The sequence below is a fragment of the Oculina patagonica genome, chromosome 9, assembly GCF_052425735.1.
Source record: "Oculina patagonica isolate OP01 chromosome 9, crgOcupat, whole genome shotgun sequence".
Lineage (NCBI taxonomy): Eukaryota > Metazoa > Cnidaria > Anthozoa > Scleractinia > Oculinidae > Oculina > Oculina patagonica.
Genome location: NC_135766.1, coordinates 20,730,756 through 20,755,704, shown reverse-complemented (window position 1 = coordinate 20,755,704; position 24,949 = coordinate 20,730,756). Strand labels below are relative to the sequence as shown.

General features: G+C 39.2%; 2 protein-coding genes across 2 annotated transcripts; both read right to left on the bottom strand.

Moving 5' to 3' along the window:
- Window positions 1-3,565: 3,565 nt before the first annotated feature.
- Window positions 3,566-9,586, bottom strand: LOC144666429 (glutathione S-transferase 1-like). Its single transcript, XM_078527864.1, has 5 exons — window positions 9,351-9,586; window positions 7,146-7,244; window positions 6,300-6,415; window positions 5,315-5,422; window positions 3,566-3,925 (listed from the first exon to the last, which is right to left on the bottom strand). The coding sequence occupies exons 1-5, from the start codon at window positions 9,484-9,486 to the stop codon at window positions 3,734-3,736; spliced, it is 651 nt and encodes a 216-aa protein (XP_078383990.1). The 5' UTR covers window positions 9,487-9,586; the 3' UTR covers window positions 3,566-3,733.
- Window positions 9,587-11,122: 1,536 nt separating this feature from the next.
- LOC144665571 (hematopoietic prostaglandin D synthase-like) lies at window positions 11,123-14,876 on the bottom strand. Its single transcript, XM_078526822.1, has 5 exons — window positions 14,494-14,876; window positions 13,530-13,628; window positions 12,685-12,800; window positions 12,147-12,257; window positions 11,123-11,356 (listed from the first exon to the last, which is right to left on the bottom strand). The coding sequence occupies exons 1-5, from the start codon at window positions 14,639-14,641 to the stop codon at window positions 11,180-11,182; spliced, it is 651 nt and encodes a 216-aa protein (XP_078382948.1). The 5' UTR covers window positions 14,642-14,876; the 3' UTR covers window positions 11,123-11,179.
- Window positions 14,877-24,949: the final 10,073 nt, after the last annotated feature.

The following is a 24,949-nucleotide window of genomic DNA, read 5'->3' as shown; positions in this document are numbered from 1 at the left end:
CTGCAGAGACATAATAGCGAGACCTTACATTAATAATTATTGTATTCTGATCTGATTGTTATTTTTTATGCATTAACTATTTGAAAGTGGTTGTCATCGATGGAAACAAAATGGTTTTTCATTCACTGCTTGAAGTATTTATAGACGTGAAAACATTTCTATGTTGATCAGTAAAAATCCTTAGTACAACATGGGGTTTGTTATCAAGTTTGTTAGCACGTTAATACTGCAAGGTGTATAACCTCAGAGAATTATTATCAAGTGTGTTTTGTTTTATTAGCGGTTTATACTCTATGGTCTTGGTATGGGAGATCAAAATTATGGCAAATTTCTGTTATTATCTGATTGCTTGGCACAGATTAGTACGATACTGAATTGGTTAGGAAATGTAAACAAACATTAAATTGAATGAGAGTAGAAAGGGAGGGACAGGTGGGGGTGAAAGGCTAAGGAGATGGAAAGGGAGGGAGAATTAAAATCCATGCTTGGTTATATCACGCAACCTTTGACTTCTGTTGTTTTCTCACAAGAACAAAACTTAAGGTGGGGTTCTACCTGAATTTGAATGGAACTTTAAGAGATTTAAAGAAGGGATTGAAGAAAAGAATGGAAACACCTTCAAACAGTTGACCCCCTCGCAAGGGCACTCCGGGTTGTCAGGAGACTGTTTGGTGTCCGTCCACCAATTTTTAACTTCAAATTCAAATTTTAAAATCACATTAAATCTCCAATATTTCTTATTTGTCTAAATTTTACTAATCCTTTGAGAAAAACTATCGCCTCCCAGACATCCCCCAAAATCGTCCAAAAATTAACAAAATACTGCAAAACAAATATATATGGGATAAGTAAAGCTTTTTTGGATTCCTTGAAACGCGGCTGAAATGGTTTTCAGTGTTTTCCAGCCCTTATACTGTGGGTCAGTACTACTATTCTTCACCAGTTGCTATTACAGTAATGGTATAAAACAAATACCTAATCATTGGTCAATAAGTTGTGATCATTTTCTTGACAATAGTAGTTACCTGATTTGGAGTTGTATACTGTTCCATTAAAGTATAAGGGCTGGAAAATACTGAAATGCGTCAGCCACCTAAAGCGTTGGAAAAATTGGTCTTCAGGTAAAAACCCCGCCTTTATTAAGTATTGCGAAAAGGCTGCACTTTGCTAAGTGTTACGAATTTATATTTTCTAGACGTCTAGTTCAATCGTTTATTTGTATTGTGCGAAAGATATTTTTATAAATTGAGACCATTATGTCATTAAGTAATAATGCAATCTTGAAAACATTCCAGATTTTCATTATTAAATAGAAACACGAAAAATTCAAATTTGGGAAAACAAGCCTATCAAAATGACGTTGCCATTGTGATTTCAAGTTACTGGCACAATAACTAATCCTACCAAATTATTGCGAGATAAATTTGAGATAAACGCGCAAAGTTTGGCAGCGTTTGGTTGAATCTTGAAAAAGTGATAAGCGTCCAAAGTCAGCGCGGGCCTCAAAAGCCCCCCCCCCCCCCCCCCCGGCCTGAATAGGTTTAAGTGACTGTTTTTCCAGGGATTTTTTATTGTACTGTACCCTGCCTTTCAAGTCAAAACAGATAGCTAATTATTAAGCGCCCGATTTTAAGCTTCTCAAGCTTCTTGTTTACGACTATGCTCACCACTAGTCTCCTATAGCTTGGTGGTTAAAGCGTCTAACCGGTATCTGGAAGGTCATGGGTTCGACTCCCGTTAAAGTTGACTCGATGACGCTTCTTCCTTTGTTTCATTTTATCTAAGTCACCATTCCACTTATCATTTATTCACATTTATCATTTCGACATATTGAGCCTTGCAGCTATGGCAGGACATGCGTCACACATAACAACGTTAGTTTATGACCTTGCTCACCGCGAGTCTTCCATAGCCCAGTTGTTAGAGTGTCCAACCAGTATCTGAGAGGTAACGGATCCGACTCTTGGAGACTCAGAAAGTTAATTATCTAAGTAATTTCGATTTGGGTGTGCTTCTTCATTAATCTAAGTGTCAATTACACTTATCAAATACTTATATTTATCATCAAGTGGGATCACCCGTATAGACGGAGGATAGGTTGTTTTTAAGGGGAGGTTCTCCACATTAAACGCTTGATTGAAAACCTTTCAACTTACTGGTTTGAAATGTAATATGTGAGACTCTGAATGTGAAAGTATTCTTGAGATAAGAAATGCAAATCGCAGGTACCAATTAAATTTTTCTTTATTGTATCGGATAAACCAAGAAAAGTCTTCAACTTATATAACTATGGCAAAAGTAGAAAAACGATTTCTTTCATTTTGTTTGCTCATTTTTAGTACACGCCAAGAATTTTTTGAAATGTGATTGGCAAAGACCAGTAGAATTTCAGTCAAATTTACACAAAAACGCTAACACTTACGGTTTCGTTAAGCCTTGCCGTAAAAATTTGTAAGAACACTGCATTACGTCAGATTTTTTTACGTGTAAAATGACAAAGCGATTGTATGGAAAGACGGGTTATTCACTTTGCAACCTGGATGAAACTTGTAGGAAAGCGAGAAGGAGAAAATATGCCTTCGTAAATGTTTCCATTTCTCTCAAAGTGGAATGGAAGAGAGTGGCACGAAGGTGGACATTTTTTTCCTTAATACATGTACAGACGGTGTGGATCTGGGAGTGCCTTCTCTAAGATCAGCCACTGTACGAACTCGCAATTTGTTGTCTATATTTCTAAACTGATTTGACAAAAGGTCGACTCCGGGACCCGGGCTTAAAGGCAGTCCCGCGCGGGAAAAATTCAGGTATAGGGGTGGGGGGCTCTGTCAAGGAAGGTTGAGCCGGATAGCTGGGTCAAAGACCTCGTAGCCCTAGGGAGCCTAGGGTTAGGCATTGAATTACTGCTGGCCTGCTTGAGGGCTCGGCAAAGTCAGGTTTTGGTCACTTACAACAGACTTGATCAGTCACAAGAATGTCATGGTATTGTTGTCATGGTTATCATTATCGAGCATTTGCATAGATGTCAAGTCTCACGCTTTTGGCGTGAGACTCACTCCTTTTTACCCAATCTCACGCAACCACGCCATTAAGACAAAACATCACGCTTTTTTTTAAATAATGCAACTTGAGGAAAAAGTCTTATTAATTTAAATAAAGAGATATACTTTCAGCTGTACTTTGGTAGTGATGAACGCTAATCAAGTAGGGAAGACTGAGTTTAAAAACAGCAAACGCTTGCCCATAATGAAGGAAACTGCTTCTCTGCAACTTACATTTTTAAAATTGGGTCTCACTAATGCTCCTTCGGGGCAATTCGATTTCTCACTCCATACCAACCAAAAAACTTGGCATCTACGCATTTGAATTAAGCTGCCAGCAACCCTGTGGCAGCTTAGCTGTGATCGGGGAGGCAATGACAAGGCACTTCATCAACCCTCCCAGGCTAGCCTGGAGCTCTCGGTAGGAGGGTGGGGGGCGGGATGCCAGTGAATGGAGACCTTTCTGTCAGTCTACTGGGTACCTTTTGTTGAAACAGAGCAGCTTTGTTATCACAAAGATACCTATGTCAGCAATATTTTCTTTATTTTAACAGCCCAGAATTTTGTCAACTGTACGAATCATTTGTTTTCAGCATAACTAAAACTAAAGACAGCAATTGAATCCCATGACATGACTGGGAAATTTTTAATAATCTTGTTTTTGACGTTCGCCCATTTTATGATGCCCAGTCGTCTTAGTAAAGGTAGTCAACGATGCCAGATGGCGGATTTTTCAGCCAATGTTGAATCTTGGGCTGCGTTCTTACCAGTTCGTACCATGTCGACAGAGTAGGATATTCTTTTAGTTCCTCAGGAATTCCTTCAGCGCTCCCTTTTAAATAGTGGCTGTTTAAGAACGTGAACACCACGATATCTGCATACGTAAGCTGTCGAATAAAATTATATTTTCCTGAGTGCAGGTATATGGCGTACTAAAAACAAGCTAGCGGCCTTAAACCATTCAGCACAGAATATAACCTTAGAGACAAGGCAAATAAGTTAGCTCTACCTAAGACCCGTACTGATTTTTTAAAACGAAGTTTCTGTTACGGTGGGGCAAAGGTGTGGAATAGTCTTCCCCACGATGTCAGAGCTGCTAGTTCCTCTAGCCAATTTAAAAGATTTATCAATTGCCCGATGTCTCCCTCGTGCTCCCACATGGCAAACATGTAAATCAGTTTTTTTGTGTGTTTTAATCTTTGTAACTGATGTTTTTACCGTGTTTAAATAAAGTATATGTCTATGTCTGTCTATGTCTCAATGTTGTCGTTACACTTGCATGGGCACTCGGGACCAGGGGGGGGGGGGGGGGGGAGCACTCCCATATATGAGCTATATAGGTATGTGCCGCTGTGAAGGGTATGGTTTTCAAGGAGTTAGTCTGGGATAGGATATAGAAATCAGAGAGTTTTGGTCTAGAATAGGGTATCATTTGCCGAAAAACTGATCAGTGGTATGAAGAATTAAATCCAGAATAGGAATAGAAACTTGGAAGAGAAAGAGGCTCCCTACACGTGAATAAAGTCATTGTGACAACGTTGTTGACAGATGGTTGTCCATTAAAAACACTGATAGTGATGCATTTCTAAAAAGAACTCATGGATAGGGTAGGGATTTTCGGTATCTAGTCTAGCATAGGGTTGCAAAACCAGTTGGAGATGGTCTGGTATAAGGTAAGGGTTTCAGAGTCCCAGCGGCACACCCCCACCCAAAAGTACACAGGGTGCCACCCCCCCCCCCCTCCCCTCCCGGACCTGGGCGTACAGGTGCATGAAAGTTTACGGAAGAAGGGGGTGGGGGAGGGGGCAGGAAGCGGGATTCCCAACGCTACCGAAACCAGAAGAATTAAGAAAGACGTTTGTGACGTTATGTGGCACTTTGCAACGGAAAAGACACAAATGAAAGGGAAGTGTTATTATATTTTTTCTCAAACTCATTAATAATTTATCAAGTTAAACAAAGAAAACCCTTACCGTCGAGGAAGTTTGGATACCCGGTCTTTATTTAGGTTTTATTTGTCCGTTTACTCTGTAGTTTTTGTTTCGATTGAGAAGATAGATCAAACACTCGAGACAGTGTTTCATCGGCTATCCAAACACCTCGAATTTCGTCAAAAATACTCCTCTACGCGTTGTATTTTCAACTTCTCTCTCGGTGTCTGGATATCCCGATGAAACACTGTCTCTTGTGTTTGATATATTACCACTACAACCCCGTTTCTTCTTTATCTGTAGTAATTTCATATTTTGTAAAAAATAAACGACGTATTTGTTTACCTTGTCTCCAATAAAGAATCCATGTTTACTGTTGGCTAACAAGAACTTTTCAAAAAATCTACATTTCTCTGGGACGAGTTCCTTAGTAACCGCGGCTAATGCTTTCTCCTGTAGCACAAAAAGCAAAACCTATAGAGTTAGCAGAGCTCGCGTGCATTCAAAATACTAAAGATAAACACAAAAAGCTGTGTGCAAATTACGCAATATCGCGCGTTGAAAATAAAAATTATTTGTATCAAATAACGCAATATTACGCGTTTCTTGTAAACGATGTTTTGATATCAGTAAATCAGTTTAACAAACGTATTTACGACATACAGGAAACGACAAAGACAGTAACGTGATTGACTATTTTCGCGAAGATTATTTCGTTTGTCCCTTGTGTTTTTAATGTTTCGTGTTCTTAAAAAGCGCAAATATGAACTTTATACGTGTATTATTTAACGTTTTGGTAGATAAATAGGCGTATGGTGCAAGCTTATTCTGCTGTTTCGTGTAAATAAAACATTTTAAGTAATAAATTGGAGGTTAAAAATGTAGTTGCAGGTAGCTGGTACCCCCATTGTGTAGCAGAATTAGCTGACATTCGTTACACTGTAAGTATGAACACCAAATACAGTAAAACGGATGCAAGCATAACAGTTTTAACCTCTCAAATGTGGTTTAAACCATACTTTTCCTAGGTAGACACTTTCTAAGTGCTAAGGGTGCCCGCGCTGCTTAAAAGAATTTCGACTGTACCACTGTACACACACAGTTCGCAAGCGACAGTAGCAGTTGCTTTGAAACGCCGAACTGGCCCCAAACCGCTGATTCCGGGCAATGGGTGCTTGGCCGACTGAATTGTTCGTTTCCTTGGCAACACTGGCTGTTAATTTGTCATCCTGCTCCCATTTCTGTCTTGAGTTCTCGTGAACCAGAGTTTGGATTTTGCTTTCTCCACAAACGAGCCGCCCAAAGACACACAGACAAAGAATAAAATTACCTTTCTTTCGGGGTCATCCACGTGGAATGCCGCACTTAGCTTGTCTTCTAAGTCACTGATACAGTGAGCCAACATGTCTGCCTGAGCCTGCTCGAAATTACTCCCTGGGGCAAGATCTAAAGAAACAGGTTTCTTTGTCAACATCCTTACTGGTCTCTGCATATTTCTCAACAGCGATAGTCAGGATGATTTAATTACATTTGGCAGGCTGCGTACTCTATATTTCTTTATTTCCCCTGACAATAGAAGGGAAGGGGAGGGAAGGGAAGGGAAGAGAAGAGAAGAGAAGAGAAGAGAAGAGAAGAGAAGAGAAGAGAAGAGAGAAGAGAGAAGAGAAGAGAAGAGAAGAGAAGAGAAGAGAAGAGAAGAGAAGAGAAGAGAAGAGAAGAGAAGAGAAGAGAAGAGAAGAGAAGAGAAGAGAGAAGAGAAGAGAAGAGAAGAGAAGAGAAGAGAAGAGAAGAGAAGAAGAGAAGAGAAGAGAAGAGAAGAAGAGAAGAGAAGAGAAGAGAAGAGAAGAGAAGAGAAGAGAAGAGAAGAGAAGAGAAGAGAAGAGAAGAGAAGAGAAGAGAAGAGAAGAGAAGAGAAGAGAAGAGAAGAGAAGAGAAGAGAAGAGAAGAGAAGAGAAGAACTTCACTAAGGGATGGATGTTATATATTAAAGGTTGGGAAGTGGGTAGTATAGTAGCAATCGTTGTTATAATTTTTTAAGCTTTATTTGCATATTTTGTTTTCTGTTTTTGCTGTGCAGGAATTTTTGTTTGGTAATGGACGATCGCGATCAAGTAGCTAGCGGGAGACTATAGCAAAGAAAATAACTACAACAGCTGGAGGGATGTCAGTTACTTACTAAATTCCTTGGCCACATAGGTAAGGATGGCCTTTGATTGTGTCAGGACTTTACCGTCAACTTCTAGGACTGGTAACTGACCAGAAGGACTGAATCCAGCTAACAAAAACAACGAAGAACGAGTCTGAGAATTTTCAGGTACTGCGACACAACTCCGTAATAAGTACAAATCGCTTTTCAAAAACTCAAGTATGCTAATACCTTTACGGAAATGGCGAACTAACTGACTGACTGACTGACTGACTGACTGACTGACTGACTGACTGACTGACTGACTGACTAAAAAAGTCATTCAAAGGACTCTGCTTGTGATAACGTTCCGTAAATCTTTTTATTATATGGAAGAGAGTGTTTTACTGGGAACTAAACCACTCGTAGATTCCATACGCCATTCCATCCGGGACCCGAGTGGCGTATTTTCCGTATGACACTCTTGCGAGTGACATATCGCTCATTGACGTCACGATTCGCGCCATTTCTATTTTGCTGAATGAACTTGGTTTCCTGTCGTTTGTTGTTAGCAAGCATCGACACGAAGCTTTATTAAATTTGTTTAACCAGGCAACGAAAAAATGAGTTTTCGAAAAAAGTTAAGAATGAGAACACGATAATGGTTTTTAGAGGGAATTCTTCGAAAGGTATTTCACCAGTGCAAGATGTCGCGATCGTGAAGAAGAAAACAAAAGCAGTTGAAAACTATCGATCGGCCATCAAGACTTCAAGTCAAAGTCAGTGATGTTTTCAGTTCTTACGTGTTATTTAGTTGACAAGTATTTTGTTTGATCGGAATTCAGTTTTTAGTGTTTCTATATCCTGGGCACGGGTGCTTTGTATTTTCTATGAAGACGAACGCTGATTTGTAAAACTGGCTCGATTATTCGAAAACAATGAAATAAAAATCGGCAACGTCAACTACATCTGGTCTCCATATAATAAAAAGAACATTACACGTTGGCTCAAAGATATCTCACGCTCACTCGTGAGATATCGTTTCTGCCACTCGAACATAAAATTCATATCTTCTCGCCTTTGTGTAATATCCTCTATATATTTTTCCATCGAATTGTATTCCTGTTTTGAGCATGGGCTCCTTGTTCTAAAACAATGCACTATTAAAATACATCAGGGGCCTCCTACAAGTTTTTGGAAACAGGGAAACATGATCATCGACCTCATGGGAACAAGAGATTTTTTAGGATTATCTTTACTACATTAACGAGAACTTTACGTGTAAAGCTTTTACGAGGAAAACGGGCGAAAAAGCAAATTTTGTAAGAGGACAAGGGAACATGTAGCCCTATTTGGGAGGCCGTCAGCAGTTGATATTACCGCGTGACACAAGTAAATCGTGACGCAGACACTTTCTCGCCTTGTCACGAAATCTTTTCTTCGCCAACTAGACTGCGGATTTAGACATCCTCTCTAAGTTCTTTTCATCCAAGGCGCGAACGGAAATGGATAAATCACCTTCGATTTTCCCACACGTTTGTTTTCTTTCTCGTGCCATACAAAAACAAAGGATAAAAGTGAGAGACTACAGCCGGTCTGCTTTGTCTATTTCGCAACGGGCGTGTGGCTGGTTGAATAATCCTGAATAATCTGAAAGGAATGCTTGCTGTCTCTTGATGCTGTCACGACCTCTTATCAGCGTCAGATCGACAAGGTACTTTTAAAATTTAATATAAAAGTGATTGATTTAGTGATGTTTATATTGATTGAAACAAAGAATGTATCCAAAGGGGTTGTAAACTACGATATCCAAAGCAATTGACTTTGACATGTTAATTTTACGCAACTTTGAATATTATATGGTCAGCGAGGTGTGACGGTTGCACTCCCGATGCGAAGCGAACTTTTGAGAACATTCAAAATGTGTTGTTTTCATGATCTAAAATATAACGTTAAACAGCATTGAATTTTAAAATGACTGGCAACAACAGACACAACAGAACAGAATCTGATTGCATCTTTAAAAAGAGCAATATCATTGTAGGACGTCGGCCGTTTTGTTGACCCAAGTGAGCAATATGCTGATGTCCCGATATACTTTAAAGTGTCCGCGTGTACATTGTTTCACTGCATTTGTTAGCACAAGTCAAAGACGAAACGCTTACAAAACGATCGAACTTCAAATCTGAACTTCTTCGTATGTCGTTGCATGTTCAAATCAACGAAAGATATAACCAACAAATATGTAATACTCACAAGGTTTTAGTTTGGTCATCCACTCCTCCGGATTAACTCGAATGTCTTCGAAGTCAACTCCGGCTACAGCGAAAGCAATCCGGGTATACTCAGCCTTGCCTCTGATTGGAAAGTAAGTTAGCTTGTACTTGGGCATTGTGAGAAGAAATAGCGAGGTAAATGAATGGACAAGCCTTTAGACGATCGCCGCAACCGTGTGACCTCTTTTTAACTGTCGCGTCATTTGACACCTGGGAGGCCCGTAAATAGATGTGATGTGAAATGTTCCAGACCATTGTTGGAAAACGTGACGTATTTTTCACTGTCACGCAACAAAAACAAAACAATCGAAAAAAAAAAAAAGAAAAACGAAAAAAAAAACATTCAGTGAATAAAGTCAAGAAAACGGGATTTTATAGAGGAAATTAATAAAGAAGTCATTTCTCAAAGTATTAGGTCCGTGCATTATCCCAAACCGCAGATATCGGTCGAAGTGTTTTGCGCAAATTTAAATAAAAATATTAGCTTGGGCCGGAAAACAATATACTTAAAGTGCTACTATGATCAAATTTTTGATCTTCATATTTTTACATTGTCGTGAAGAATTAGACTTTCTTACTCACCTTGCCAAATTTCAATTCATTACGAACATCAGAAGTCGTTGTATTATAACATTTATTCCAGAGAATTTACGGCCGCCATTAAACAACCTTGTTCCAAGGCTTGGTTGCGAATAGGGAGAAAATGACGTCAAAGGCTAAAATACCTCACGGGTTAAAATTAGAATAACAATCAGCCTAGAAAATTGCACGAAAAACAAGAACAAAGTTTTTGTTGCTTTTCGCGTGATTTTCAATACATATTGTTATTATAATTTACACCCGTGAGGTATTTTAGCCTTTGACGTCATTTTCTCCCTATTCGCAACCAAGCCTTGGAACAAGGTTGTTTAATGGCGGCCATAAAATATCGGAAATAAACGTTAAAACAAAACGACTTCTGATGTTCGTAATGGATTGAAAATTTGCAAGGTGAGTAAGAAAGTCTTATTGTACACGAAAATGTAAAAATATGGAAATCGAAAATTTGATCGTAGTAGCACTTTAAATAAAAAAAAAGAGTGTTGCTAACTCTACTATGATAAAGCACTGATGAAAATCTCTTGAACAACGAAACTTTCTCAACATAGAGGATATGAAGTATTTTCTTTTCCTAACAAATTTAAAAACGCCGTGAGTTACCAAAATGTTTGGAGCAGTAGTTTCTCATTTTAATAAGGGACGGACCATTATTTTTTTTGGAGAGGGGGGGGGGGAGGGGCGGTTAAAAATATTCAAAAAAATTGTTTCCAGGGCCTGGGAAGACAAAATAAATTGTTTAAAACACGATATGTATAACAAAAAATAGTAAGAATTTCGAAACATTAAGTTTGCAAAGGTGCATAAACTAAAAAAAAGTTTGCTGAGGAAAATTTTTCATCCCCCCCCCCCCTCCAAGAAAATATTATGGTCCGTCCCTAAAGCTTTTTTAAAAGACGGAATTAAAAACAAACTAAAACAACGACAACAACAAAAAAAAAAACGTAAGAGCAAGAGTGATCAATGTCAGCACCTCGCCCTAAATAAAAAATAGATTGCAGTCTCTTTTAGTCTCCCTCGCAGCTAATTTGTGTCGGCACGCAACGCTCCTTCCCTTGCGTGACGACACTAAAAACGGGTGCAAGGAAGACTAAGCCTCTTTAAGCAGATATGAGGCAAGTACAAAGGAAACAAAACTGAAAGAAAATACAGACGTTCTATAAACAGAGAAGGCTGTTTTATTTTTAAGCTTGGCGAAGTTTCAGAGTATCATTACAATACAGTTTCTGGTCGTTTCTCCATCCACGCCTTAATCTTGGGCTCATCTCTGACCTTCTCGTACAACGCAGTGAGTCGCGGAAGCCCTTTCAAGACTTCTGGTACCTCAGGCTTGCCTTTTCCTAGGTAGCTGTTGAAGAACGAGAAGAAACAGATGTCCGCAAAGCTCAGCTGTGAAAAGGAAAAACAAATTACGTGATGAGAATCTATTTGTAAGTGGATCGGGTGCTGTTCGATTCTAAGTTCGCACCTTCCTTTCGTTTAGTCGGTCGGACGGTCGGTCGGACGGTCGCTACTCCGTGTGTGTACGTATGTGTGTGCATGCGTGCTTGCGTGCGTTTGCTCGTTTGCTCCAGTTCGTTTGTTCGTGCGTCCATCCATCCGTCCGTCTGTGTATGCTAGCGTGCTTGCGTGCGTGCGTTCCGTCGTAGGTCCGTCCGTTCGTACTTACCTACGTACGTACATACGTTCGCTCGCTAGCTAACTCTTTCGTTCGTTTGTTAATTCGTTCGTTCGTTTGTTCGCAAGTTAAGACCGATTTCCGTATGATATTAAAATGATTAGGCGTAAACACAATCAAAACAACAAACAAACTGTAGAAGTAAGCAACATGATTGATTTGGCGAACGGAGACGAAAGCGCGGCTTTGGTTGAGGTTGGTTTAGTGATCACGCAGACAAAACTTGCGGATAGCTATTCCCTTCGACGTCACTCGCCGTTTTATTGTTTCTAAAAGGTCAATCGAATTACAACTAGGCTTTCTCTCCATAGAAAGGATGTTATAAGCGGGAAAACACACAAAGCTTGTTTTGAAATTTTAACTAACGGATAAAACCGAGTACTCCAAAAAACATTTTTTCAGTCATGGTGGTACGAAAATCACTCCAACATACATAAAATAGTAGAATCGTCAAAAATAGAGCATGTATAGAGTATGTATGTATATTCCACGATAACTTACTTTATTTCCAACACAGTAAACTTCATCTTTGGGATTTTTTTCTAGGATTTTTTCCAGGTACTTGCAAGCTTTGGGTAACGATTGCTGGTGAAACTTTTCCATCAGAGCTTTCTATAATTTAAAAAGAAGAATATCACTGGTCAGACTGAACACCGGGTCAGTTACTGTAGTTCTATTTTACTGAATTAAAAAATATCAGATTCGCTGTATACGCATGTTAACCTAATGGTTAGTACGCTGGACTCCGCGCCGGATAGATCGGTCCGGATTCAAGCCCTGGCCTGGGAACTCACCTGCGTTGTGTTCTTGGGCAGGACACTTTACTCTCATAGTGCCTCTCTCCACCCTGGGCACCGGCGAATTCACTGTTGAGTGTAACCCTGCGATAAACTAGCATCCCATCGGGGAAATCCCCACCCCTCTATATACCTGAAGCCTAAAAAAGGTACCCCTTTCGGGCGGAGCCTCCCTGTATAGGCCATTATAGGGAGTACCCCCGGGGGTTAATTAAAGTTGGTATCACGCACGTATACATTACCTGTTTTTCTGGGTCTGTAGTGACTATTGCCCGAACTATTTCGTTTTCTAAGTCATACACTCCTTCAGAAAACATATCTGCTATGGCCTGCTGCAGGTCAGTGCTGGGCATCAAACCTATAAAATCAATTAATAATAAAATAATAAAAAAAACAATAACAATTCATATCACTTGTCTTGCCAATTTTCAAAATCTCTTTTCCGAAGGATGAGACTCTTGTAGTGTTTATGATTGGATAACCTAAATAATCTAACTAATGAGCGCTATGGGTGTCTATTAAGAGGGTCTCAATGGGGTCAACCGTTAGCCGTAAAACGGCCAAAAATTTAGCCGTTAGGCTTAAAAATTGAAAAATTGTAAAAGTAAACCGTTTAGCGATCCGGGAACGTTCTCTGAACTGGGTCACTGTGTTGTGTCCTTGGGCAAGACATTTTACTCTCATAGTACATCTCTTCACCCAGTACCGGCGAGATCATGTTGGGGAAGGGGATACCCTGCGATTGACTCAGTCATCCCATTCAAGTGGGAGTAGAAATATTCCTAGCCACATAATGCTACAGAAACCGGGATAAGCTCCGCAGTATGGGCCACTTGGCTCGATGCTTTCTTTTTTACACTTCACGGATCTCTAAAGAGCTAAAGGTCATCCGTATGGAAATTTTCGTGCAAACTCGATCGTCACCGGAGCGAAGGAAGAAACACAATATAACTAAATGCTATCAGTAAAGAGGATAGTCTAGGTCTGTTGCAGCTGGTTGGCCACTTGCAAGTGGGACGGACATCTTCTTTCTGCCTAATGCTTGTAGTAGAAATTCATCTTTATTTTATTGTGATACAGTACATACCATGTCGTTTAGCCACAAAGCGGAGTATGGTCATGGACTGACAAAGCGTCACACCCTCGACTTCAAGAAGAGGTATTTGTCCAAACGGACATTTACCACCTAAAAAAGAAAATATTTGTTAAGTTTCAAAATATAGTTTGTCGTCTGTTTCTAATTATTTTTCATTTTTTGCTTTTAATGAGTTATAATAAAAATATCAAGAGGAAAAAAAATCGGAAATTTATCGTCCATTTCTTTATTATAGAAATAAACATAGACATAGACATAGACATAGACATAGACATAGACATAGACATAGACATAGAGACATAGATATAGTTCATTTGATTTAACCACGAAGAGCTTAGGGGCAAAAGCTCGCTGAAAAGCCCTCGTGAAATAAAAATGATTATATTGCAAAGCCGGTGCTTCACCGAAATGTCAATTGCGAGTGTCCCTCTACTCCGGGGGTGGGGGGGGGGGGTACCCTATACTCCTCACTACTAGCTCTGGGTTTGCTCATGCGCCAATTTTGATCATCTGTTTGCGTGACTCCAAGGTTGGTTCACAAATCGCGCAAATCAGGCAAGATCACGAAACTGAACAATTGCACATTTTAAAAAACAAGGCTGACATTCGTTGTCTTTTAGTGAATTCAAAGTCACTTTTTTTCGGAATCCAGCAACAGCTTCTCGGTACTGTTCTCACAATGACAGTGCACGGCATGAGTTGGTGTTCGTGACATGAAAAGTTGCATTGTTAATGATTATTATGGAGGCGAGAATTTTAACATCGATACCCCATGTATCTGAGAGTATTGGTAGACAAAGACGACACTTTCGTCGCAGGTGATTTTCGCTATTCTCCACACCTATTTGTTTAACTAGACATTGAAATTACAGGGAGACATAAGACTTTGGTCACTGTAGCTTGGCAGTGAGTCAGCGTTTCTTATTCAGCAGAGAGTCACTAGAGTACTACTTACTGTTTTGAAAAGGTATCCACTCTTCAGCTCTGTTCTCCCAGCTAATTCGAACATCTTCGTAATCGACTCCAGCGTAGGCGAAAACGAGTCGCGTAGGCTCAGCTCGCGCTCGCAAATCGAAGTAAGTCAACTTATATGTGGTCGCCATGATGGTTCTGAACGCTGCACCGGAATATGCGAGCCCGAGTGGGGGGTGAAATATAAATTTAACTTACGGTTCACTAGTCCATATCTAATTGTCAATATTGCTTACTCATGAATATCCGACACACGAAATGTGTTCCTATCGCGCCTTGGCATTACATCCACGCAGGTCAGATCTCATAATGGAGCATAATCAAACAGATCACTCCAACTGATAGCTTCTTTTGCAAACTAAACCTGGCACAATGATAAAAGGCTAAATTTAATCGTGCATGTGTTACGTAGACGTTACATGACTCAGCGACCGTTATACAAACACAGATATTGGTCCATGGTCAGTTAATCCATGCACATCGCATTAGTATGGAAATTTGTCAATGGCAAAATGCAAAAATGCGTGAAGCAATGGATTACTTTGACAGGATCCTCTCTCCAGAACAATCTTTATGGAGTGGAATATCACGAACATACTTTGGTTCTATTGGTTGGCATAATCGACTTTTCACTAACTGATAAGTGGCTTTTTAGTGACGTGCTTCTGATCGTGATGTGAATAACACACACTCAAACAGTAGTGTGCTCAATAGCCATCAAACAATGAATTAAAGTTATAAATACGGTACTCTTAAACAACAAAACAAATTAATGATCAACATAATAAGTGCGTCTTTTTTATTTCTTAAGCTTATTTCTGTTTATTCGAGTTTCTTTTAGAAAACATACAGTAAAACCCACGTATAAGAACCTAGCTTTTTCTGAAATAGGTTCTTATAGAAATGGTATTTAGTGGCATTTAGGCCCCTAGGCCCGGGCCAATCGTCGAACTTCACGTGAGTCCAACCTAATGGAAATGACCAAAAACAATAGGTTTTGCTCATTTGCATTAGGTTGGACTTATGTAAAGTTCGACGTTTGGCCCGTGGTTTAGGTTCTTAAATAGGTTCTTAATTTGATCGGGGCACTAGCGATCAGCACTGATAACTACTACAGGGCATATGTGATATGGAATATATTGCTGTATAAAATAATTATCTAGAATACAGTTTAGATGATAACCATATCATACAGTATATTTATCTTTCAAAAGTACTAGCAGCATGCATGTCTTAACTAATTTTCTTTTTGCATTTTCATTTGTGCCTTCTTTCGTTTGTAAAATAAGAATATTTAAAATTTTAGTCTTAATAGGTTCTTATGAAAGGGGGATTACAATGATTAAAATTTTAGCCTTACAGGTTCTTAAACTTTAGGTTTTTATACGTGGATTTTTACTGTTTCTTACTGCATTATTCAAGTAAGTGACAAGCAATGGAGTAAAAGACCTGTCCATTTGAATTTAAAATGTTATATTAAACGACAATTCACCTATTGCCAGTTTGTGGTTATTTAAAATGTTTGTCGAGTCTGGGGAAGGCATAGCAGTAATGCCGGCGGATGTATTAGATGCGACAGAGTAAACACATAAAAATTCTCACATACTATGTACGCTCTAGTGAAGCTCACATAGAACCACCTAAAACGAAAACAACAACACCATGCAAAAATATTTCACTTCATATTTTAAAAACAGATTTTAGGGAAGCTCGAATATATACATAAAGAATTTCTTAAGGGATTTTTATATCTTGCCGACCTGTGACCAATTATGGGATGGTAAGCCTGTGTTAATATATCAAAAACAAATGTCTTGTAAACCCTGGGATCAAAAAGAAAAGCGAATGGGCGAACCACTGCAATCAAGAGCAATTTACCCGTGACAATGGCTGCACTGATACTCTGTTCAAAAATAGCCCAAATGTATACATGTACCTCGATCAAGACAACACTTTTCCCTTTAAAAATACCTCCCTATTGGGTGTTTCCTTTACCTTCCACAATTGGAATATTTTTCTTGATATCCTCAACTAAATGTTCGCAATATTTGCGCGGAAACTTGACATCAGATTCCCATATAAGTTCTTTTTCATTTATTGCTCGACTTGTTTTTCCCCAATACACGTGATTCCCATTAAAGGAGCTATATCACGAGAATTTCGCAGATTTTTGTGGTCTTAACTGTTCAAAAAGTAGTGGTAGACAAGTTAAACCCCCCCCCCCCCCCCCCACAAAAAAAACACTTATCTTTGAACATCTAAAGGAAGATATAACCTTAATTTGCGGAAAGAAATCAAGCTACGGCTTTAAATATCGATATTTTGAAGACGCGCGGAAACAACTTGAAAAAGTAAGCCTTACTTTTCCAAGTTGCAATCCGTTTCCATCCGAGCCATCCGCAGCCAAAGATGCTCGTTAACAGTTTCAGTGCTCTAATATAGCAATTTTTAATAAAAATGGACAATTATTTTTAGGTTTCCTGTGACACAAATATAAATTTTGGCTGTTCAAAAATCTGGTAAAATCCTTGACATAGTCCCTTTAAGAACTTTTAGTTATCAGTAAGATCGTTCAATTTTCTTCGGTTAACCTTAGTAAGGCCCTCGCAACCTAACACAAAATAACAACCTTTCCCCACATAACTTGAAAAAAAATTGAGAGGGAAATTTTCTGTTTAAACACCTGCTTTTTCGTATTATACATAAGCATATTTATTTTCTATTTACAACTCGTAAATATCGGCAGTTTTTAACCTCTTCCAGGGCTTCTGCTAGCGATTTACCCCCAACCGGCTCCCTACCATGTTGAATCGGGCTGGATCGCTTATAATCGTCGATAAGATTTTTCGCTTTCCTTGCCGTTTTTTCCGAATTTTCAAATTTTCGGAGCAACGCCGGAGAAACCGGAGGGGTCGAAGACGTCACGAGGCCAGTATCGTAGCTCTTTCGACGGAAATCCGCTAAGAACGCTGTTTCTTCTACTAAAGATTTCGGAGACGTGAAGCTCGATGCTTTGGAAACGCTCGGCGGTTTTCTGGACAAAATCGGCGATGAAGGCGCGCTCTGAATTTTACCGATCTCTACAGCGACTGGTAGCGAAGGTCGTGGCATTCGGTTTCGTGCGAGCAATTCCGGTGTCCTTGGTAAAGCTGATGCCGAACGAACGCGTGCGGTGCAAGATTGTGGTCGCTTTGGAGTCGACGTTTTGATTTGCCAATGATCAGTTGTAATTAGGTTTAATCGCGGTAAAACTGATGCCGACTGGCCAGGAACTAAGCGTTCGTCTCTTCTAGTCTCTGGTGAGATTTTAGGCAAAGCAATGTCGGGAAGAGAAGCACACTTTTCCCTAGCATTCCCAAAATCCGGTGCTAATGATGACGCTTTCGGCGCGCGAAGCTCTTGATCGATGTTCAAGTCATTATAAGACCGTGACAGAGTAGTTTGACCATGTTTTGTCGCCTTGGTGGTAACGAGACTGCGATCCATTTCATGTGACGGTGTTTGTCGCTTGTCGCTTCACGTTTTTTTTTTTTTTTTTGAATAACCTTTTGCCTCTTAACGTTAGAAAGAGTTAAGAGCCGAATGAGAGTCCATTTCTGTTCTATCGTAGCAAAGTTTGATCAAGGCAAACCTCGGAGAAAGGTCTGCTGTGATATTGTAGTTCTCTTATCTGTACACCTGTCGTTCACACGCCAAATAATGCTACTCTCTTCAACTTGTCATTTTGACTGAGACATCGTCAAACCTCTTTGCTTTTTCCTTTCCCTACGCGTTTTGTTTGCGGTCTTTTTTTTTCTTTCGCCAGTCGATGCAGTGATAGCACGCTGAAGCAGTTGTGTCTCGGTGTATTTGTCCAGTAAATCCTTCCTTCAATCGATTTGTGGCTAAAATCTTATCTCTCGCTGTCTTGTTTCTGACGTTTTTTGTCTTTTTTATCAAAAAACTAAGACAAGCGGACCATCATGCTGAATACACAAACAGAACACAGGAGTAAGATGTCATGTGTATTGTTTCAGTATAGAACCAGCGTAGTCGAGAATAATACTTAAATTCAAAATTAGACTAGAAAACTGTTGGAAATATAATGGTGTAAATGCGTATTCGGTGTGTGATCTGAACAACTTTGCGTGTCAAAGGCTACAAAGAACAACGTATTGTATGACGAGCGTTTTACCGCCTCTGCTAATGAAATCGCCAACCTTTTACTATAGGTGCTAATTATTTTTTGTTGAAGTTTACACAAGGAACAAGTTCCCGAATAAAATATTCTGTCGCTTTTGATGAGAAGGCAGTAATTATGTTCTCGACACGGACCTCTTCGAAACTACGTACTGCGTACTGCGTAAGAGTTGATGGCTTACAATTTTACTCTTCTATGTAATTATAATTGCATGTACTGTAGTTTCTTGTTACCTAACACAAGAGAAACAAGTTGCATGTATAATTGAAATTCACTTTAAAAATAGCGGCGTGCTTTTAATTCTTCCGAAACAGCTGAGTTTATTTTTGGCTTAATTTTTCTTTGAATTTTTATATTCTTTCCCCACAGTAAAGAGTTCTGATTACAGGAACTGCGCCATTACAGGCTGAACAATCTCCCATTAGCTAAAAATAATTCTAATCGTATGTGTTATGTCTTCACTTAAATGCAAAACTAAAACTGAAATTAAAAAATAATATAAATATATTCACAAGAAGTGGAAACTACCTAGTGAGGTCCCTGCATTGAATACAACGACTGAAGTCTGGCTTTTGGTAATTCCTCTTACGGAAATTCAGTTAAGCCGTTGGAATGATAGATTCCCGAGGAAAAAAAAAACATTGTTAAACTTCATTGATCTCTTCGATACAACGACTTTCCACACGACAAAACAGAAAGAACTGATGTACATTTTTCACTCCTTGTCGCGTAATTTTAAAGTAATTGTTGGAGGTGTTTGTTTGAAAAGCCTAACACTTTTCAATTACATAACAATTAATTCTGCACAAGCGGCGTTGTCCTCTTTACATAAAACTAGTGAAACGATTTGTTTTTAATATTCTACGCCTGAAGATGCACTCGAAATGAGCAATTACTTTGTTTGTACAAGTTTTTAGCGCAGAAAGAAAGAATCGACACCATTAACCATGAGTTGCCTGACGGTAAAAGTATAAACTTAGCTTCCTTTGAGAACTTGTCATCATATTTCTATTTAATTAGTTTATTTTGTTAACAAAATGACATTTAAATTCCGCTAAAACACTTATAGCCTTCAATGCAGCCGCATTTTAGCGAGCGAATTCGAACGCATTTTGATCGGGAGAGCCGCCATCTTAGATTCGTTCTCGGGAGAGGATTGGGGATAGGAGAAAACGCATCCCAGGGAATCGGAGTGAGGCTGATTGTACAGTGAAGGGGGAGGCGAAGGGAAAGGAGCCCTTTGAGAACTTGTCATCATATTTTTATTTAATTAGTTTATTTTTTTTTAACGAAATGACATTTAAATTTCGCTAAAACACTTATAGCCTTCAATGCAGCCGCATTTTAGCGAGCGAATTCGAACGCATTTTGGTCGGGAGAGCCGCCATCTTGGATTCGTACTCGGGAGAGGATTAGGGATAGGAGAAAACGCGTCCCAGGGAGTAGGAGTGAGGCTGATTGTACAGTGAAGGGGAAGGCGAAAGGAAAGGAGAAAAAAACTTCGCACCCCTACACCCAACCCCCTCTCGCGCTTTTCTTCGTTTCCAAGCCTCTCTCTGCCCTTATCCAACACAGCGGCAAATCTACACGATCGCGAGAATATACTCTCGTGCTCCCACGGAAAACTCGCGCACTACGACCACGGCTGTGATTTTTTCCCGCCAAAATGACGGTAATTTCCATTTGACTTGCCCGCCCTTTTAGGCAGCAACTCCTTTCTTCGATCTACGAATTCTTTAGGAAAATCAGCAGAGATTCCAAAATTTTTACCTGTTAACTTTCTGGCATTGCTCCGACCCTTTCACGATACGGGTAGCGGAGAAAACGCGCGGTGATCTGTCGTGGATTAGTTGCTTCTGAATTAAAGGCACCAATTCTGTGGACCCTTTGGAATTCTATGTCGGAGGCGTCGTCGATTCCAAGCTCTACTGCAAAAATTCAACTAAGGCCTGTTGTGTGTCTTCAGCACCTTCAGGATCTTCCTCTATTCCATAGAAGCGAATTTTCTCTCTTCTCTGATAAACTCCCACGTATAAAACCTCTTGCCTGAAGGCAGCGCAATCCTTCTCTAGTTTCTTTAGATGTTCCACTTCACTGTTACGGAATGTCATTCATTTGTCGCTAAATATCTTCATGGCAAAAATAAAGGCAACCTTCCAGATAGAGCAGAATATTGCTTCTAATAATGATAAACTTGACAAACATGACAAACATATGTAAATTCTCCTAGCTTAGTTATTGTGACCGCGTATGTTGATATTTACTGTAGCTGTCTTCTTCCTGTTATTTACGCTTTTATGTAAAATTGTAAATACTCACTGCTGTAAGTCTTAGTCTTTGTCTGTACTTTTTGTAAAACATGTACATGTAATAAAAAGTAAAAAAATACAAAAAAAAAAAAAACGGTAGTGCCGGTTTATAGGAAACTGAGAAACTGACTTGTTCTTGATACAGAATTTTTAAGGATCACAATCTTAATTAGTTAAGTTTTGATTTCAGCAAAGCGACTTCGTCACTTTTTCAAAGATATGAACGATATCAACTGTAATTTATTATTACACTTTTTTTAATTATTAACGTAATTATTTTTAAGGCAGATTTCTTTTTAAATACGTATTTAAACTTTTCCCCGACATCTATTTGATGTTTAATGCAATCTACGTGCAAGGCCGTAATAGGTTCCCGGTAGAAGATCCCAGAAACTTTTTGCCTTTTTTTCTTTCGAGACCTCTAAGATGGTTTTGGAAGGGGAAGATGGGACTGGATATAGGCCAGGGGAACTGGGAAATCAAGAGGGAAGAATAACAAGATGGAACTCAAACAACACTTCCGAACTGATTTGGTAAACGTACAATTAACCATGGCGGTTTATGCTATCTTTCCCTATTTTATCTTCCTTATTATTAAAAACTAGCAATGGTTTATTGCAATTCCTGCGTTTTGATTGGTTAACAGGCAATGGTATATGAGCTCATATACCATTGACTACAAATATGGTAGCCGATACGCGTCAACGAGAACAGCTGGGGACTCAAATATGCAATTCTTTGGGCGTTTTTAATAAAAACATGTATTCCACTCGCGCTTGTTGGAAATGAGATCGTTATATCTACCATGTCATATCCAACGCGCGCTCGTGGAATAATTGGTAAATAGCTCATAAAGATATTTTATAATCCCCATGGATTGCACGTAAATAAGCGAAATAAAGAATTTGTCAAAAAATCACTGAATTTGCTTGCTTGAACAAACGCATTTTTTTAAACAACATTTGTTTTGTTAACCACACAAAACTAACACGGCTTATTTTTTGTAGCACATTACGACGCCTAATTTACAATTTTTACATTCCATATAATACTTACACCACAATACAATGCAATTCTATGTTGGAAACCACTTTCATTAAATAATTACAATAAATCACAGTCCGTTACGCTACGTGCTACAAGGTACAGTAAGGAGTAAGTATTCAACAGTTTAGTATTTAGTCAGTACTGCTCTTTAAGCGCAAAAAATAGAAACAAAAACACTGTTCACTACATTCTGCAGCGTGTTATTCATCATTCATTGTCGAGTTCCTTAAATAACGACAGTTTTTCAACTCATCCATCATCTCTGCTAGAGTTTTTCCTTGGTTTGTCTCTTTTCGAGATTGGAAATCAGAAAACCCACTTCCAGACACTTTTCTGTGCTCTCTGTCGATCAAAATTCGCGTTGCCATGGCAGCTTGACTGACGCGCCGAAAATTCGTTAAAGCGCTGGTTGATGTTTTACCAGAATTACTTCCGCTCAAAGATAAGCTTCTTGTTTTTAAGTTTGGCGTTTTCGGAGGCTTTTCCTTCGCTACAATTTGCCTCAAGTAGCTTTCAGTTGGTCGCTGCAACTCTTCTAACCTTGCTTTTGTTAAGAGCTTTCTTTCAGGAAATACAATTTTATGGTTTTCAGAAATCGGTTCGGGAGCTTTAGCGCGGAATCTTTCTGCCGCGACGGCGACCAAAGCCAATCTACGAAAACTCTTCAAAGCGTCAATATTTCGCCGCCCCGTTTCACTACCCGAGCTCTGTTCCTTGTCGGTGACTTCAGTTGACAAGACTGACGAATTATCGTTTGTTATAATTCCTTGTGGCGCCTCTACGGTGGATATTTTTCTCCGAGTGCTAATGTTATTGTCAGTCCATGCGTTGCCTAGGCGACAAACACCACCCATTGCACCTGCCGGCTGTGCCGTCGAACTTGTTAACGCATGCAAATACCTTTTGCTTTTATTTTCTGAAAAACTCGCTTTTGTAGTGGAAACGCTTTTGTCGCCTTCACTACCTGTTTCTAGGTCACTTCCTGAATTTACATTTGAGTCACCACTTTCAAGTGAATGAACCGAGGTGTCAAGTTCAGCAATTGAAGACTCCCTAGAAAGATAAACGTCATTTGCATTTTGTTCAGTATTTTGAAATTGTCCTTTTGTAATTAAGACCCCAGGTGTTATTTTTGGGATAATTTTGCTTTCTTTTCCTTCCTGTGGTTTGATTTTGTCGTCAGACACATTTGGTAGCTCTTGCGGAGAGCAGGCAGAATTCCCATGTGAAGTCTTTCTCCGATTGTCAAGAACTTTCTTGGAAACGTTTATCAAACTGTCTTTGATATATTTATTCTTCTCTTCAACGCCTGTCTCATTAACCATTCTGGACGGCGTATTTGCACTTGAAAATAAACGTGTTGAAAAATTCATTTTTCCCATCGAGTAATCTCGTTCAGATTTTAAATTCGATAAAGGCGGATTTAAGTGGCGAATAGCGAGTTCACTCGGCAGCTTTGCGCTCAGGAAATTTGTGCTTGGTTTATTTTGATTTTTTGACAAATTGCTCTTGAAGATATGCGATTCTGAATTTCCAGATTGAGGACGAAAATCCTTTGATGATACCGCCAAATCAATTTGACCCGTTGTGAGCTTCCTTCTTGGAAAATTTATGATAACTTTGCTGTCTTCGTTTTTCTGACTCGAAGATTGCAGTGGATCACTTGTCTGACGAACTGCTTTCTTCATACTCCTTGTTTCACCCGAGGGTGACCATTTTCTGTATCTTATATCACTCGGAACAGATGTTTTTCGGAGTCGTGGGTAAATCTCCATACTTTCCGGGCTCCTAGAATCAAGACTCGAAATTGTGTCAGCTCGTGATCGTTGTCTTGGGGAATTAATTTCCAGTAACGATGTTTCCATGTTTTGATTTTTGCCGATTTCGGCTGCGAATGCGCTGGCCAGTGTTTCCTGCCTATTTGAGATCTTTTTAATGCTTTTGTCCTGCTCTCTTTGAAACTGGTCGAGGCGTTTTTGCAATATGGACCGCTCGTGCAGATAAGCTTGGGAAACCTTTCCGTCGTGTGACAAAAGCGATGTTTTTCTCTTATCCATTGATAACTGTTACAGTTGTTGACAAACTCACTTCAGTGCAATACGGTTCAATCGGTGAAGAGTGTTTGCGTAAGCCGTAAACACTTCGGGCAATAAAAGGCGATATTCCCCCGTCGTGCGTTAATAAAAACTGCCAAAAAAATATCGTGCGATGATTAACCAGTTGTAAGCAAACGGACAAAGAAATTGTCCTTTGATTCCGAAAGCTTCATGTACTGCTCAATCTTTCACGTTGAAAAGATGGTGCTAGTAATGATATGTGACCTGCAGGTCAATATTTCTTTAAAAATACATACATCCATCGTCAATCGAAGATATTTACAATTCATGAATAATTTAAATACAAATCTTTTGGTTGTATTATTTATCCAAGTAATTTCTTTGAATTTAAATTAGGCTTAAAAGAAATAGCATTTTTTCTTTAGTACTTGAATGTGCTTAAGAACTTACTTACGATGTATTAATGATTCTTTCGTTTCGTTAAGTTGAATTCCCATTATCAAACTGCAGGCCAACAGAACTGTTATTGCAAATGCATCTCATTCAATAACTTGCTACAAAATTATCACTACGGACAATGTTAACAACAAAAACATAAATGATTTATCACGACTCAAACTACTTTAAATGAGAACTCCACCCACAACAATTTATAACTTCACTGAAATATGGCGCAATCAGTTCACAAGACTTTCAAACGTAGAGATTATCTCAGCAAGACAAAACATGCAGTGGGAATTTGAGTAGTACATAATTCAAGGTCTCGAGACTTCAGTGTAAGGACACTAAAAATTACTCCTGCAGTACTAGTAATGACGATTGTGTAAGTTTTTTTTCAGAATATCC